The sequence below is a fragment of the Garra rufa genome, chromosome 15 (genome assembly GCF_049309525.1).
Source record: "Garra rufa chromosome 15, GarRuf1.0, whole genome shotgun sequence".
In the NCBI taxonomy this organism is placed as follows: domain Eukaryota; kingdom Metazoa; phylum Chordata; class Actinopteri; order Cypriniformes; family Cyprinidae; genus Garra; species Garra rufa.
This window is the reverse complement of record NC_133375.1, coordinates 41,632,490-41,651,893: the sequence shown is the minus strand read 5'-3', so window position 1 is coordinate 41,651,893 and position 19,404 is coordinate 41,632,490. Positions and strand designations below refer to the sequence as shown.

The 19,404-nt window shown below is 32.1% G+C and overlaps 1 protein-coding gene across 1 annotated transcript in view; it reads left to right on the top strand.

Moving 5' to 3' along the window:
- Positions 1-17,724, top strand: part of eeig1a (estrogen-induced osteoclastogenesis regulator 1a) — a 48,048-nt gene extending 30,324 nt beyond the window's left edge. The window contains exons 4-12 of the mRNA XM_073819174.1: positions 11-40; positions 5,686-5,802; positions 7,597-7,643; positions 7,778-7,908; positions 9,522-9,623; positions 12,124-12,292; positions 12,372-12,493; positions 15,940-16,009; positions 16,109-17,724. Of these exons, the coding sequence (XP_073675275.1) occupies positions 11-40; positions 5,686-5,802; positions 7,597-7,643; positions 7,778-7,908; positions 9,522-9,623; positions 12,124-12,292; positions 12,372-12,493; positions 15,940-16,009; positions 16,109-16,154 (834 nt within the window). The 3' untranslated portion in view covers positions 16,155-17,724. The remainder of the gene's footprint in view (positions 1-10; positions 41-5,685; positions 5,803-7,596; positions 7,644-7,777; positions 7,909-9,521; positions 9,624-12,123; positions 12,293-12,371; positions 12,494-15,939; positions 16,010-16,108) is intronic.
- Positions 17,725-19,404: the final 1,680 nt, after the last annotated feature.

The following is a 19,404-nucleotide window of genomic DNA, read 5'->3' as shown; positions in this document are numbered from 1 at the left end:
TTCATTACAGGAACTCAAAGGAGGAAAAGCATATTCAAAGGTGAGTTAAAGCTTCCACTTCTTTCCCTACCGTACATTTATATATAGAACCGATGCGCAGTTTAACATTCATTTAAAGGCTTACACAAATATTTATCCCTGTAACCCTTTAACCGTCACCATCACCATATTACAAATAAATCCTAATCTAATCATGAAATATATATCGTTGGGAAGGTCTAAGACTCCTAAATAGATATTTTGCCACTGTTTTGTGTTACAAATTATGTAGGAAAGTAATAGATTAATTTATGAGAAGAGTACACCTCAAAACATATACATCATGACAGGAGTTCTGACCTGATTTTAAAACCATTTTAAAATCAGACATTGTTTTACCATGGAAATTGTACATCAAATTCTTATTACAAAATGTTTTTGTTCATGAATTATAAAAAGCTAACGTTGCATAGTGCTTTTTCACCTCTGTGTTCAAAATAGTGAGTGACAGTTAAAGGGTTAAATTTCTTTAGGAAGGAAAAGAAGAAAATTTGTACTTTTATTGACCAAGGATGCATTAAAAGTGACAGTAATGACATTTATGATGTTGCAAAAGGTTTCTATTTTAAAAAATTCTCATTCACAACTGTTTTTAACATTGATGATAGTCAGAAATGTTTCTTGAGCAGCAAATCAGCATTTTAGAATGATTTCTGAATGATCATGTGACACTGAAGACTCGAGTAATGATGCTGAAAATTCAGCATTTGATCACGGGAATAAAATACATTTTACAATATATTCACTTGAAGAACACTTATTTTAAATTCTAATAATATTTCAAATTTTTTCTGTTTTTACTGTATTTTTAATCAGATAAATGCAGCCTTGATGACCAGAAGAGACTTATACATACAAACAAATACATCATAACAGGAGTTCTGACCTTTGTCACAAAAAGACTTCATAAAATCACAAAATTCATCCTTTGAAAACTGTTTTAAAATCAGACGTTGCATTAGCATGGAAATTGTACATCAAATTCATATTACAAAATGTTTTCGTTCGTGAATTCTAAAAATTTAACTTTGGATGGTGCATTTTCACGTCTGTGTTCAAAATAGGGAGTGACAGTTAAGGGGCTAAATCTCTAATTATTATTATATTTCTTTTTTCAAGAAAGAAATTCGTGCTTTTATTGATCAAGGATGCATTAAAAGTTACAGTAATGACATTTATGATGTTGCAAAAGGTTTCTATTTTAAATAAATGCTCATAATTTTTTCATCAAAAAATCTTTAAAAAATCAAATTAATCACAGTTTTAACAAAAATATTCAGCAGCACAGCTATTTTTAACATTGATAATAATCAGAAATGTTTTTTGAGCAGCAAATCAGCATATTAGAATATTTCTAAAGAATCATGTGACACTGAAAACTGATGTAATTATGCTGAAAATTCAGCATTTGATCACTGTAATAAATTACATTTGACAATATATTCACTTGGAGAACACTTATTTTAAATTCTAATAATATTTCATATTTTTACTGTTTTTACTGTATTTTTAATTAAATAAATGCAGTCTTGATGACCAGAAGAGACTTCAAAAACATTTAAAAAAATTACTGAACGGTGAGAATTTCACTGCTTTTATTAGTGGTGTCGAGCATCATAATTATTACATTAAATATCTATCTACTGTGTGGGATATTACAGAATACTGAATAAATAAGCTTTCCATTGATGTATGTTTTGTTAGGATAGGACAATATTTGGCTGAGAAACAACTATTTGAAAATCTACAATCTGAGGGTGCAAAAAAATCTAAATATTAAGAAAAACGACTTTAAAGTTGTCCAAATGAAGTTCTTAGCAATGCATATTACTAATACATTTTAAAAAAATTAAGTTTTGATATATTTATGGTGGAAAACTTACAAAATATCTTCACGGAACATGATCTTTACTTAATATCCTAATGATTTTTTGACATAAAAGAAAAATCAATAATTTTGACCCATACAGTGTATATTTTTGGCTATTGCTACAAATACACCCGTGCTACTTAAGACTGGTTTTGTGCTCCAGAGTCACATATAAGTAAGTTTATTATCTGAATGAACTTTGGTGCATAAAACGTTAAATATGCACAAGATTGGTCTCCCATCTTGCCTTTCCGTCAGAATACTTAAGTAGTTTTTCAGTAAAATAGCTCATTGAATATATACTATTGATTGCATAAGAAAGCATCAACTCTTGCAAACTTTGTTTTCTCTTGACGTCCTTGTGACACATTAAAATCACACAAACCTTGTAAAAAAATCTCATAAAGTCTAGTTTATTTGTGCCTTCATGCCGCAGCTAGATAAAAGGCCTTTACAAGATGTAGTTGCAGTCATGCATCACATTAAAACTCGACAGTCAACAAAACATTACACTTTACAGCATTATAACTCACCTCACCATGATGTTGTAAACTTATTTGTCTGGCTTGTCACAAGTTTTACACGCTCATTATGATGCCCTGGTCATTTGACCGCAGATTTCAAGCATGTGACGCTTATCTTGCATAAGCAATGCTTATTATCGCTCACATAAAAGACCATTCAAAGTCGTGGCGTGACCTGCCGTTACCCTTAAGTGCCCTAGATAGCGCACAGAGGTGGGGATGCTTCATTGTTGGGGAGTTAATCAACTTTTCCTTGTATTTTCCCCTGCAGCAGGGCTAAGTTTGGATTTCCCTGATCTAAAAATACTCGTGCTCCACAGGAGAAGGCCTCTTTAAATAAATGCATCTGGTAGCGGTAGGTGTTCAGGGAAACGAACCCTCGGGGAGCCACTGAGACGTGACAATAACTCAACAGGATGTTTAACTAGCAGCCGTCTACTAAACATTTACCGAACGTTCAGGCGTGCAACGGGAATGACGCTTCACTGGTGTCAAAATAGCAAGTAATGAATGTACTGTAAGTGGCTTGAGTTGAGAAATTGTACACTACCAGTCAAATTTTTTTTTTTAAAGTAGAGTCTTATTTATTTGATTAAAAGTACAGCAAAACTGTCAAATGTTTTTGCTATTTAAAATAGCTGTTTTCTATTTGAACATTTTTTAAATCTAATTTATTCTGGTGATTTCAAAGCTGAATTTTTAGCATCATTACTCCAGTCAAACGATCATATCACTGTAAAAAATGACAGTGAATTTAACGGTAAAAAACTGTAAAAACGCCACGGTAAAAACCTGTGAAATGGTTAACGGTAAGTTCCCCTTCTATATATGGTGAAAAACTGTGTTGGACATTGCATTTAATTTTACGGTAGTATACCGTTTTTGGAAGTGAAAAAAGAAACGTAAAATTTACAGTGAATTTTCAAAAAGTTGGTACATTACCATTATATGAGTTACAGTTTTTAGTATGAAATTACGGTATTTACCTGTAAATTTAAGTGAAAACCTTAAAATGTAAAACATTGCTACCGTATTTTTTACGGTAAAATTCTGGCAACCACAGCTGCCAGTTTTTTACCGTAAATGTTACGGATTTTTTTTTACAGTGTAGAAATAATTCTAATATGCTGATATGCTGCTCAAAAAACATGTATTATTATTATTATGTTGAAAACAGCTGAGTAGAATTTTTTCAGGTTTCTTTGATGAATAGAAAGTTCAGAAGAACAGCATTTATCTGAAATAGAAATATTACGTAACATTATAAATGACTTTATCATCACTTTTGAACAATTTGAAGCATCCTTGATAAATAAAATATTAATTTCTATCATTTCTTTCCTACAAAAAGCTCCAAGCTTTTGAATAGTGTAGTGTATAATGTTATAAGCTTTTTTTTATTTCAGATAAATGCTGATCTTTGAATCTTTCTATTCATTAAAGAGTCCTAAAATAATTACTCAACTGTTTTTAAATATTGATGATGAAAATAATAAAAAGTGTTTCTTGAACACATTTCTGAAGGATCATGTGACACTGAATACTGGAATAATGATGCTGAAAATTCAGCTTTGAAATCACAGGAATAAATTACATTTTAAAATATATATTTAAATATAAAACCATTAGTTTAAATAGTAAAAAATATTTCACATTTTTACTGTTTTTGCTGTACTTTGGATCAAATAAATGCAGGTTTCATAAGCAGAAACAACTTCTTTAAAAAAAGCATTAAACATCTTACTGTTTAAAATGATTGCATTATGATCATCAGACTTAAAGTTTTTGACTGTTACACAATAAAACAGAAAAAGAAACTAAAAGCAAGAATGTATTAAATTGATAGTAAAGACATTTATAATGTTTCAAACAACTTCTACTTTAAATAAATATGTAGACAGAAATATAAGAATATAAATGGAAATATAAGTAAAACTGAAAAAAAAAAAGAAATCAACAAATAAATAAAACAGAAAAATCACCAAAATCAAGCACAGTAATATATAATAAATAAAAAATTAAAATAGAAATCAAGCCAACTGGGTGCAAATAAGAGACAATAGACAATTTTAAACAATACTGAACAGAATAAAATAAATAATAAATAAATAAAAGAAAACAGGAACTTATGTTTAAAGTCAAGCACAGAAGAAAAATGTTACAAAAAATAAATGCTGTTTTCTTTCTCTTTATCAAAACCTCCTGAAAAATAAAACTGCTGAAAAATTGATGATAATCAAAAATCATAAAAAAAAAGTTTTTTGAGCAGCAAATCAGCATATTAGAATGCTTTCTGAATGACTGAAGACTGGAGTAATGATGCTGAAAATTCAGCTTTAATCACTGGAATAAATTAAGTTTTAAAATATTTTCAAATAGAAAATCATTATTTTAAATTGTAAAAAATATTTCAAAATTTTACTGTTTTTGTCATACTTTGGATCAAATAAATGCAGGCTTGGTGAGCAAAAAAATTATTGCATTATGATCATGAGACTTAAGGATTTCGACTATATAACAAAAAGAAAAAAAACCTGAAAGCTAGGATATATTAAATTTATATTAAAGACATTTATAATGTTGCAAACAACTATTTCAAATAAATATGTAGACTGAAATATAAGAAAATAAATGTGTGTGTGTATATAATATATATATATATATATATATATAAGTTTTAAGAAATAAACAAATAATTATATTACAATGATTTTTAATTATATTACAATGCATATTAGAATGATTTCTGAAGGATCATATGACACTGAAGACAGCTTTGATCACAAGAATAAATGACATTTTAAAATATATTCACATAGAAAACAGTTATTTTAAATGTTAATAATATTTTACATTTTTACTGTATTTTGAATCAAATAAATGCAGCTTTGATGAGCAGAAGAGACCTTTCAATACAAGCTTACCAATTACTTCCAGAAGTGTAAGGAAGTGGATTATTCTGGGAAACATATGATTCATTTTGTCATGACTGTGATATTCCGGTATGGACGGATGCGGTATTCCCCTGTTGCACACTTCAAACTTATAATCGAATTAGTTTTGAAAGGCAAAGATTCAACAAACTTGGCAGAGAAAGAGCAGGAGGGAACGGGTCTGATGTGCACCATATGCTCTATACGCTGCCAAACTATAATCAGCACATATTTCACATTTGGCATGGCATGATGGGAATCCTGTGCTTATAAACAAAAGCAAATGTGAGCTGTGTCTGTATGTGTGTGATCCTCTCAGCTGGGCTTTGCTGATCTGAACATGGCGGAGTTTGCTGGTTCGGGCTCCACCGCGCGCTGCTGTCTGCTGGAGGGGTACGACACCAAAAACACCCGGCAGGACAACTCCATCCTGAAGGTCAGAGGTCAAATATGAGCTCACATACAGCATTAGTCTTGTTTTTAAACTCATTTATCACATTTAGTAGAAACAGCATTTATTTTTCTAGCAAGTGACACAAAGACATAAAAACACAAGATTGAAGAAGTTAAATAAATAAAAAAGAAAGAACACAGAAACACAGGTGATTTTTATATCAAGCCAGCTAATAAATAAGAGAATTTTAAGAAAAAAAAAATTTAATTAATTATATATATATATAAAAAAAAAAAATAAAAAAAATAAAAAATATATATATATATATATATATATATATATATATATATATATATATATATATAGTAGTAAAATATATATAAAGTAGTAAAATAAATACACAAAATAAATAAATGCATAAAAATAAATGAAAATATCTAAATAAAACAGAAAATTAATATTTTTAAAACCTGGCTAACAGAGGTGCAAACAAGGGACAGTAGGTAGAAAATCAAAAACATTAATACAAAATTATAAATAAGTAAAACAAGCCAACAGGAGAGCAAAAACAAGGGACAATAGATGGGAATTCAAGAAATTATTTTAAAATAATAAATAAATAAATAAATAAATGCATAAAATCTAAATAATTAAATACATGAAATAAATGAAAATATCAAAATATCAAAATAAAACAGAAAATTAAAATTTTTAAAACCAAGCCAAAAGAGATGCAAATACAAGAGACAGTAGATAGAAAATGTATTTTACATGTTATATAATCAATTAGATAGTAGATCGAAAATCCCAAAAATTAATTTAAAAATATTAATAAATAAATTAGTTGGTAAATAAACAAATAAATAATGAATAAATAAAATAAAAACAGGAACTTGACATTTTTTAATTCAAGCCAACAGAGGCGCACATACAAGAGACAGTAGATAAAATATTTTAAAAAATCATTAAAAATTATAAGTAAATTAGTAGTAATTAAACATATTAATTAATAAATTAAAATAAATGATAAAAAAAAATAAAAACTAGAATTTAACCTTTTTAAATTAAAGCCAACAGGGGAGCAAAAGCAAGGAAGAGTAGACAAAAGTTCGAGAAAATAATGTAAAACAAATAAATAAAATAAAATATATAAATAAAACTTAAAAAATAAAGGCAAAAATGCAAAAAAAAAAAAAAATTTAAATAATAAATAAATACATATCATGAAAATGTAACAAAGCAAATAAATAAATAAAACAGAAACTTAACATTTAACAGAGGTGCAAATACAAGAGACAGTAGATAGAAAATCCCAAAAGGTAATTTAAACTTATAAGTAAATTAGTTGGTAAATAAAAAATAATAAATCAATTTATCCATTCAACAGGGATTTATAATTAGTCAATTATAAATAATGTAATGCAATAAAAAAATAAAACAAACTTAACATTTTTTAAATCGAAACAACAGAGATGGAAATACAAGGGACAGTACACAGAAATGCAATTAATTAATTTATTACAAATAAAAAAAATAACTACTTTTAAATGAAACAAAACAGAAAGTTAACATGTTTTATATGAACAAAAAAAGAATGACAACACTTCAGGTTTGCAAATTTGGAAATATTTGATTGTGGTTTCAAAATGTGATTGCACACACATTTGTTTTCTCTCCTGGGTGAGTTAGTCGTGGTTATGCCATATTCTTCAAACTGCGCTCCGTCTTACCTCAAAATATTCACTAGAAGCCTAAGGGAATAAGTTATGCAACCACTATTCTTAATGTTAAATGGATCTGTGAAAATCTAACATATTCTTTCTTGTCACTTTGAAGGTGACCATCGGAATGACCCTCTTATCCGGAGATCCTTGTTTCAAAACGTGAGTATGTCACTTTTATTAATATAAGCTCAGGCGCCTCCTTCAGGCTAATTAATGACATTACAGCAAACAAACTTAGTGACTAATTTCATGAGCATCAGACATTGTAAAAGTCTTGTTTTTGTGTGTATTAGTCCCCCAAGCACCGCCAAATGTATATCTGTGGCTGGTCGAGACCCTTCCCTGCAGCTGGACTGTAAAGGAGAAGGAACCGCTGAAGTTTTGCCCCGACTGGCTAAACAGAGACCTTCTATACTCGGCTCTGGTAAAAGAAAATGCAAATCACTTTATTAAGATGTACAGTCAAAGCCCGAAATTATTCATACCCCTGGCAAATTCAGACTTAAAGTTACTTTTATTCAACCAGCAAGTGTTTTTTTTGACCGGAAATGACACAGGCTTCTCCCAGAAGATAATAAGACGATGTACAAGAGGCATTATTGTGGAAAAAAATTATTCATACCCTTTGCAAACTGTCACAGTCTACGGGAAAATCCAAAGTTCTATACCATTCCCAATAGTCCAAGCTGTTCTAAAGCATCCTAATTACCCTGATTCATTGGGAACAGCTGAACAGGAGCTCACTGAGGACCTGCGGCTGTGCATTGTGGCTGCTCACAAGTCAGGAAAGGGCTATAAGACCTAAATGTGTTGAAGTTCCAGTGGCTACAGTGCATAGTGTTATTACAAAATACGTTCTGCACTGTGAAAAATCTCAGAGGACGTGGTCGGAAGCCAAAAGTGACACCTGTGCTGGCCAGGAGGATAGTGAGAGAGGTACAAAAAGAATCCAAGGATCACCACCAAGGCCATCCTGATGAATCTGGGCTCTGCTGGTGGCAACATCTCAAGGCAGACAGTCCAACGGACACTGAACACCACTGGGTTCCACAGACACAGACCAAAGAGGACACCACTTCTCCAGATAAGGCACACAAAAGCCCACTTGGCCTTTGCAAATGCTCATCTGGACAAAGAAGAAGACTTCTGGTCTTCTGTTTCATGGTCAGATGAAACAAACATTGAATTGTTTGGCCACAATGATGAAGCCTTCATTTGGCATAAAAAAAGGAGAAGCCTTCAACCCTAAGAACACCATCCCCACTGTCAAACATGGTGGTGGGAACCTAATGTTTTGGGGGTGTTTTTCATCCTAATCACAGTAAACAGCACCATGAAAAAGGAGCAGTACATCAAAATTCTCAACAACAACATCAGGCAGTCTGCAGAGAAACTTGGCCTTGGGCACCAGTGGACATTTCAGCAAGACAACGACCCAAAACACACAGCAAAAGTGGTGAAGAAATGGTTAGCAGACAAAAACATTAACGTTTTGCAGTGGCCCAGCCAGAGTCCTGACTTAAATCCAATTGAGAATCTGTGGTGGGAGCTAAAGATCAGGCTGATGGCAAGGAGACCCTCCAACATGAAAGAGTTGGAGCTCATCGCTAAAGATGAATGGGCAAAAATACCAGTGGAGACATGCACAAAGCTGCTCAGCAATTATAGGAAGCGTTTTAATTGTTGTAATAGCCAATAAAGGCTTTTCTGTTGATTATTGAGAAGGGTATGAATCATTTTGGACATGCCGCTTTTTGTTCAAATGTAAATAAAAGCTTTTTTCCACAATAATGCTTCTAAAGCCTGTGTCATTTCCGGTCAAAAAGGAACAAAAGTAACTTTAAGTCAGAATTTGCCAGGGGTATGAATTATTTTGGGCTTGACTGTATTTTATCACATACTTGAAATCAGAGTCATGGTACATGTCCAGTAAACCTCATGCTTATGTTCTTTTGTTAGTGGTGTGATTGTTGATTTTTAGTTCAGTATTTCTATGATCATTTTTAAATGTCTTTTCTGTCTTTTTTTGTAATTTAGCTCTTTCTGAGGAGGTGGATCAGTGTCAAAGTCCTGATGAATCGTTTCACACGGGTCATTCACGCAACTCCAGTTATGCCAGTCAGCAAAGCAAGCTATCAGGTGTGTGTGTGTTTACATTGACTGCCTTTCCATAATGAAGGAAAGCCCAGTGAATTCTGTACATTTTTTGCGTGTCATCAGCAGTTGCTGATTAAGGAAGTGCGCCTACAGCTTCCTGTCTTTTTTCCATGCTTTAGGTTTTAGGCTTTAGGCCGCTATTGTGTGGGAATGTTTGTTTAACATACTGCTACTGACACTTCAGGAACGCTTACAGCAAAAACACTTAAAAGACACTTAAAGCTCTTTTACGTGACTTCATGTTTCCAAAGCTACAGTGTGTTTGTGTGCTTTTGCCAAATTATTGCGGCATGACTATTCAGGACATACGCAACATCTGTCTTTGCAATGACAGGTCCAGTTTTGCATCTAAATAAGTTATTTATTACATGGATTAGGTACATTTTAAATATTAAATGCTGGGTAATTAAACTAAATCTTAACCATAAAAAAATGTTTGCATTACTAATAACATAAAATTAATGAACTGATTAAATATGTTAACTAAAATGCAAATGTTGTAAAAAACATTTAAAATAATTATTTCAGCTCGTTTAGTTTAACATGATGTATTCAAATAACTAATAAAAATTAAGTTTTAATGAAGTCTTTTCATTTATTTATTTATTTTTATTTTTATTTATTTTATCAAGGTACAGCAAAAACAGTAAATTTTTGAAATATTTTTACTATTTAAAATAACTGTTTTCTATTTGAATATATTTTAAAATGTAATTTATTCCTGGGATTTCAAAGCTGATTTTTTAGCGTCATTATTCTAGTCCCATGATCCTTCAGAAACCACTCTAATATTCATTTGCAGCTCAAAAAACATTTATTATTATAATAATTATTATTATTATGTTAAAAGAGCTGATTATATTTTTTTCAGGTTTCTTTGTTTGAATAGAAAGTTCAGCAGAACAGGATTTATCTGAAATAGAAATCTTTATTTATATATGTCTTTATCATCACTTTGTCATTAATTTAAAGCATCTTTGGATGCTCTGGATCTTTGGATCATTCTATTCTTTCTATCCTGATAAAAATGTACTCAACTGTTTTAAATATTCATAATAATGAAAATAAAAAATGTTTCTTGAACAGTGGATAAGCATATTAGAATGATTTCTGAAGGATCATGTGACACTAAAGACTGGAGTAATGATGTTGAAAATTCAGCTTTGATCACAGGAATAAATTACACTTTAAAATATATTCAAATAGAAAACTAGATATTTTGAATAGAAAAATATTTCAAAATTTTACTGCTTTTGCTGCACTTTGGATCAAATAAATGCAGGCTTAATGAGCAGAAGAAACTTTTAAAATCTTACAGTTCAAAAACTTTTGACTGGGAGTGTATATATTTCAAGTGAATAAAAATGACAAAAACAAAATAAAACTAAACTAAAAAAACTAAATTAGAAAATAATATAGTATAATATTAGAATTATAAATATTAGAATTATTAAAAAATAATAATTATACTAAAATAACATTGATTAAATAATGTTATAAAAACGTTTTAAATAATATTGTTTTAATAAATACATTTTAAACATTAATCACACATGATTTTGACTGATAATTGACTGAAAGATATATAATTTCTTCTGATGCATTTTTTTTTTCCCTTTTTTTGTTTTATGGATTTTTATTCCTTGGTCATTGTTTATTTGCTGTCATCTCATGTTTTTGTTTTTTATCTTTTTTCTCTGTAACTCTGTAAATTGTCAACACTCATCACTTAAATTATCAATTAAAACTAAAAAGCTCCAGACTTGTCCCAGAAGAAAGTTAAAGTGGTTGATATTCGTGACCCTGGACCACAAAACCAGTCATAAGGTTAAATTTTACAAAACTGAGATGTATACATCATATGAAAGCTCAATAAATAAGCTTTCTATTGATGTATGGTTTGTTAGGATAGGACAATATTTGGCTGAGATACATCTATTTGAAAATCTGAAATCTAATGGTGCAAAAAATCAAAATACTGAGAAAATCACCTTTAAAGTTGTCCAAATTAAGTTCTTAGCAATGCATATTACTAATCAAAAATTACATTTTGATAGGTTTACAGTAGGAATTTTACAAAAAAATCTTCATAGACATGATCTTTACTTAATTTCCTAATGATTTTTGACATAAAAGAAAAATCAATAATTTTGACCCATACAATGTATTTTTGGCTATTGCTACAAATATACCCCAGCGACTTAAGACTGGTTTTGTGGTCCAGGGTCACATTTGTTCTGAAATTACTTTTCATGAAACAAACTTGCTCTCAATAACTACTTAAAATCAATTAAAAAAGCCATTGACAGAACATTTTTCAGTTTGAAGCTTTAATGTTTACATGGTTTACAACCACACTTTCTGCAACCTAAAGACGTCATAAAATCGCTCTTCCGAGAAGTTGTAGAGCTTTTCATGTGGAGCATGAAGTGTTGCATGTTTGTTGATTGTGTTTAATGCAACTGACTCTGTATGTTTACAGGCTACAGCACCGAACACTCCTGCTCCTCCAGTCTGTCTGATCTGACCCATCGCAGGAACACGTCTACAGGCAGCAGCGTGAGTGCAGACCCCCCGTCTGAGAGTGACACCCGTCCCGACCGGCCTCCGCGCCCCCCGCGGCCCATGTTACCCTCCAACAGACCGCCACGGTACGTCCACGTCAGCCAGGAGAAACAGAAATGTCTGACAAAGTATGTAACATTTGACATCTCCTTCTGTGTATTTCAGGAGGAAACAGGATTCGGTGGAGGATCACCCAACCTGGGTCAATGACACACGAATCGACGCAGATGACATTGTGGAGAAGATCGTCCAGAGTCAGAACTTTTCTGACATCAGTAACAATGAAGGTGAACATTTCAGATCACAAGACAATCAAACTGCATCTCAGCTGATCTGTAAAAAGCATCTAATAATAATAATAATAATACACTTTATTTTATAAAGCGCCTTTAAAAGAGGCATCTCAAAGCGCTGTACAAGACAATAATAATAAATAAAAGATAGCACACACAGAATACAAGCAGTGAAAACAAACAATAATACAAAAATAAGATAATAGAAAAACAGAACGGTCACCTAATTCACATCAAAAGCTACCCTAAAAAAGTGAGTTTTAAGGGATACTTTAAAAATCTCAAGAGATTCTGCATTCCTAATCTCAGGGGGCAGGGAATTCCACAATTTGGGAGCCAATGAGGAAAAAGCCCGATCACCCATAGTTTTTAACCGAGTTGTTTGAGAATTTAACAGTCCAGCTGCAGAAGAACGTAAAACACGAGAGGGGGTATATGGGGTTAAAAGCTCTGACAAATATTGGGGAGCCAGATCATTCAAGGCCTTATAGGTCAGCATAAGAATTTTAAAATCAATATGATAACTGACCGGAAGCCAGTGCAATTTTTCCAAAATAGGTTTAATGTGCTCACTTACACTGGTCCTTGTCAGAATTCTTGCAGCTGAATTTTGAACCAACTGAAGCTTACTAAGGGTAGCTTTTGAGACTCCACCCAGCAAAGCATTACAGTAATCAATACGTGAAAATACAAATGTGTTGATTAACTTTTCAGCAACAGAAAAATTTAACATGGGACGTAATTTAGCAATGTTTCTGAGATGAAAAAAAGATGTCTTGACTGTATTACGAACATGAAGATCAAATGTTAAGCTGGAATCGAATATCACCCCCAGATTTTTTAGTTTATTTTGAAATTGTAGAGCAGAGCCATCCACACTTAAGGTAACGGACTCAGCTTTACGCAATTGGTGAGGAGAACCGACAAGCAACACTTCAGTTTTGTCACTATTTAAACAGAGAAAATTTTCAGACATCCAATTTTTAATCTCAGTAAGACATTGAGAAAGAGAAGACACAGCCACTTTGATATTGTCAGGCTTTGAATGAATATAAATCTGAGTATCATCTGCATAAAAGTGAAAGTTAAGGCCAAGGGTTCTTAAAAGTTGACCAAGTGGAAACATGTAAATACTAAAAAGTAAAGGGCCCAAAACTGATCCCTGAGGAACACCAGATTGGACCACACCAACCTCAGATCTGAACCCACCCATCACAACAAACTGCTTACGATCAGAAAGATAAGACTTAAACCACTTCAATGCAGAATCACAAACTCCAAAAACAGTCTCTAAACGGGTAATTAAAATAGAATGATCTATAGTGTCAAAAGCGGCACTAAGATCCAAAAGAATCAATATCGATAGACAACCAGAATCAGAAGCCATCAACAAGTCATTAGTGACCTTAACTAATGCTGTTTCAGTGCTGTGGAGTTTACGGAATCCAGATTGAAGTGGCTCAAATAAATCATTTAAAGACAGATGAGAAACCATTTGTAAAGCCACTGTTTGTTCTAAAATTTTAGCAAGAAATGGAAGATTAGAAATGGGACGAAAATTATGCAGGTTATCAAAGTGTGTATTGTTGGATTTTGGTACTGGGGTGACAGCCGCAGTTTTAACAGTTTTAACACTACGCATCTGTAGTGGAAATACTCACATCTGCTTACGTACTACTATTTATTGCACCAAAACAAACATTTAAAGCTAAGTACAGCTTAAAGAAAAAATTAAGCATTAAAGCGATGGTTCGGAGTAGATTTGACTACATTGCTATATGCACTCAGAAGCCTCATCCGAAGTTTTTTTTACCTTAGTCGAACATTGACGGAGATATTCGAGCTTGTCGAATGGCTTGTTACAGCTGTACATGGTACATGTCATGTATCGCGTAAATTGCACCACGAAACGTGCAAGTAATCTTACGTTGACATGCACACAGACGTAGTAGGTGGACTTTTACATGCTTTTCCCAAACCTGGGAAGTGACGTCGACGTGTCGACATTTGTAGTTTTTGAGACTACTAGGGATCGGGTAACAGTTGTTTTTAATACACTCATGGTGGACTTGCAAATTTTCCAATGCAGCGTTTTGTAAGTACATACCCTATTTACACTACTGTAGATGTTTGGTAAGATTACGTGCACGTTTAGTGGTGCAATTAACGATATACATCAGATGTTCCATGTACGGCTGTAGCAAGCCATTCAACAAGCTCGATTATCTAAGTCAATGTTCGACTAAGGTAAAAAAAACTTCGGATGGGGCATTTAGATGGGCTTCGGAGTGCATAATGTTGTCAAATCTACTCCGAACCATCGCTTTACAAGTTTTTGTTTAGTATTTCAAGTATTGATGCAGATACAGTTGAGGTTTAGAGTTTACATCTTGCAGAATCTGCAAAATGTTAATTATTTTATCAAAATAAAAAGGGATCATACAAAATGCATGTTAGTGTTTATTTAGTACTGACTGAAATGAGATATCCCACATAAAAGATGTTTACATATAGTCCACAAAAGAAAATAATAGCTGAAATTATAAAAATTACCCTGTTTGAAAGTTTACATACACTTGATTCTTAATACTGTGTTGTTACCTGAATGATCCACAGCTGTTTTTTTTTTGTTTTTGTTTAGTGATAGTTGTTCATGAGTCCCTTGTTTGTCCTGAACAGTTAAACTGCCTGCTGTTCTTTAGAAAAATTCTTCAGGTCCGGCAAATTCTTTGGTTTTTCAACATTTTTGTTTATTTGAGCCCTTTCCAACAATGACTGTATGATTTTGAGATCCATCTTTTCACACTGAGGACAACTGAGGGACTCATATGCAACTATTACAGAAGGTTCAAACACTCACTGATGCTCCAGAAGGAAAAAAAGATGCATTAAGAGTCAGGGGTGAAAACTTTTTGAATTTGAAGATCAGGGTAAATTGAACTTATTTTGTCTTCTGGAAAACATGTGAGTATCTTCTGTAGCTTCTGAATGGAAGTACCAAATGAAAAAAATATATATATTTAGACAAAACAAGAAAAATGTACACTTCTTCATTCTGTTCAAAAGTTTTCACCCCCGGCTCTTAATTCATGTTTTTCCTTCTGAAGCATCAGTGAGCGTTTGAACCTTCTGTAATAGTTGCATATGAGTCCCTCAGTTGTCCTCAGTGTCAAAAGATGGATCTCAAAATCATACAGTCATTGTTGGAAAGGGCTCAAATACACAAAAATGCTGAAAAACCAAAGAATTTGTGGGACCTGAAGAATTTTTCGGAAGAACAGAGCAGTTTAACTGTTCAGGACAAACAAGGGACTCATGAACAACTATTACTAAACAATCAAACTGTTGAACTTGGTCATTTTTATAAATTCAATTATTATTACAGTCTTAATCCATTCACCGTAGTCCATTCATTTTCTGTATTGTCTCTCTGTGTTCAGATAGCAACCTGAGACTGTTCGTGAGTAGAGACGGAACTACAGCGCTGAGCGGCATCCAGCTGGGAAACAGGTGATTTGACACAAACACGCCACAAAAATACAGCATTTAGAGCTGCAAAAACACTAAACACACACAGACTCACTCATCATACTCTGTGTTGTGTTTCAGGGTCTCTGCCGGAGTGTATGAGCCGGTCGTCATTGAAAGCCATTAGATTTACACCAGTGGTGTTCCTGTTGTCACTTCATCCACAAAAAACTAGAAGAACCACACAAATCTATTCCAATCACCTTCATCAGATATTTCATCAAACAAATGTTTAAGTGCCAAACCACTGCAGATGCCTGAAGCAAACCACCATGATGCTTTACCACCAGATGGAGCGAGATCTGATACCTATGAAAGCCTGCTTCTGCCAGGTACTTGTGAATTTTGATCTTACAATTCTGACTTTTTCTGGCAGTTCTGAAGAAAAAAGTGAGAATTCCAACATATAGGCTTTTGCAGAATTGCAAAATATAAAGTGTAAACAAATATAAGTGAAACAAGTGATTTGTGAGAAAAAACAGAATTGCAAGATGTTCAGTTTAGAATTGTGAGACATAAACTTATGATAAGAAGTCAGAATGAGTTTACATCTCACAATTTTGTTGCAATTATGTGTTTATATCTCACAATTCTTAATTTTCACTCAGATTTGCCAGAAACAAAGTCTGAACTGTGAGAAAAAGTTGCAGTTATCTTTTATGTTTTATTCTGTGTTGGAAACAGGCTTCCATAAATACCGCTTGAAACGGTGGATTTCTGTTTTCTACTTACAGCTGCATACTGTTTTGTCTCATCTGTTTCTTCATCTCACATCCGTATGTGTACTTTCTATGTGTTTTGCTTTTGTCCAAGTCTGATGCCATGTGTTTTTCTTTTATTTGTGATGAATTTTATTTTTTATTTTTTTTATCCTGGAGCATCAGCCGGTCTGAGAGCTGTGAAAGGACCAGAGATGTTCTGTGAGCCACAGGACGTCCTGTTTGTTGTCTGTTGTCCGCAGTCTTGGGTTTTCCTCTGATCATTAAACCTGTTGCTGTGCAACACTAAACTCCTTCCCTACAGATCCTAGTGTTATAAAACCAGTTTAATGCACTTTACAGGAGAATCTCACCAAAACCAGCCGGGTCATATTGTCGCTCAAAATCAAAAAGACAAAAATTATAACCTGTTTTAGGATAATTAAAGAAATAGTTCACCCAAAAATGAAAATGTGCTGTAAATGTGCTCACCCTCAGGCCATCCAGGATGTAGATGAGTTTGTTTCTTCATCAGATTTGGAGAAATGTAGCATTACGTCAGTTGTTCACCAATGGATCCTCTGCAGTGAATGGGTGCCGTCAGAATGAGAGTCCAAACAGCTGATAAAAACATCCACAAGTAATCCACACCACTCCAGTCCATCAGTTAACATTTGGAGAAGAAAAAAGCATTTTTGTATTTCCATATTCATGGAATATGATGAAGAATCAAACTCATGTACATCTCTGATGGCCTGAGCACATTTTTAGCAAATTTACATTCGCTGTTCCTTTAGATTATTATTGTATTATTTTTATTATTATTTTTGGCATTTTTATATTTCCCATCACAAATAATTTCCATTATTCTTTATTCACCGTGATTATTTTCATTACCTTTTTTTTTTTTCATTTTCATTGTTTTCTGTCATAATGCAATATTGACAATATTATGCAATATGAATATTAGTTTAATAATAATAATAATAATAATATTAAGCTGTGTACCATTATTAAAGAATTGCTTTTTATTATTATTATTATTATTATTATTATTTCCATTTTTGTAATTTCCATCACAAATAATTCCCATTATTCTCTATTCACAATTATTTTTCCATTACCCTTTTTTCATTTGAATTGTTTTGTGCATAAATAATAATAATATCCGGCTGTATGCTATTATTAAATAATTGCTTTGTTTTTTTATTATTATTATTATTATTATTTATTTTATCTATTATTATTATTATTATTATTAGTAGTAGTAGTAGTATTGCCATTTTTGTAATTCCAATCATAAATAATTCACATTATTCTTTATTAACAATTATTTTTTCCATTGTTTCTGTTTCTATAATGCAATATTGACAATATTATGCAAAATGAATATTAGCTTAATAATAATAATAATAATAATAATAATAATAACAACAATATAAAACCATATGCCATTATTAAATAATTTCTTTATTTTATTATTATTTCATTATTTATATTTTTTTATTTTCATTGTTTTCTGTCACAATGCAATATTGACAATATTATGCAATATGAATATTAGCAGAAAAATAATATTATAAAACCCTATGCCATTATTAAATAATTGCTTTTTTTATTATTATTATTTTTTTTATTATTTTTGTTATTATATTTAGCATTTTTGTAATAATTAATTCCATTATAATTCCATTATTCTTTATTCACAATGATTATTGTCATGACCTTTTTTCCCTTTTCATTGTTTTCTGTCATAATGCGATATTGACAATATTATGCAATATGATTATTAGCTTAACAATAATAATCATAATATCAAACTGTATGCCATAATTAAATAATTTCTTTATTTTGTATTATTATTATCTATTATTATTTTATTTTATTATTTTTTTGCATTTTTGCTTATGAATTTCAGAGTAATGCACTTAAATGTCATAAAAAATAATCATAAATCTTAACAGAAATAATAATAGTCTTTCTTTTCTCAGTAAATTCTTCTGATTTTGGGATGAAATATGACCTGGACATTTCTCAAGAGGTTTAATGAGATTCAGCCAAACTGCATATGACTAAATATAAAAATACATAATATTTCTATTTCTAAATACAGCTTCTGTAAAGCTGTTGATGTTCAGTGTGACTCTAAATGCAGTCAGTGGCAGGACCGATGGCTGTTTGATTACTCACAAGATCAGAAATGATTCCAGCCACTGCTGTTGCCATATCGCTGACACCACAGTAACGTTTGTCTTTATTTTGAGGGTGAAATCAATAAACTTAGACTGATTTTTCCCATGCAAAGGAACTCCAGAGCATCCTCAGATTTCCCAGAACCAGCTGGCTGGTTATCTTCCTTCACAAAACAATCCCTCGAGACAGATTGTGCTGGAGTTTTACAGTAACACACACTTCAGATGCTTGCTTCTGCTGCAGATGAAGTGTGTTTTGCGTTTCTCAAGTGCACTTGATAAGCTGTGATCGACTCTTTCAGATGCGTACGGTGCTGCTCATGTGAACCGAGTGCTTGTACGAGTCTTTTGTACTTCACTATTAGTTCTAGCGCTTTCGAAATCACAGTGCACAACATTAGCACTAAACACTATGTAGATTCCACTTTGGATCATACAAGCAGAATGACGTTCATCTGTTCAGCACCAAACACTGACATCTCTATGT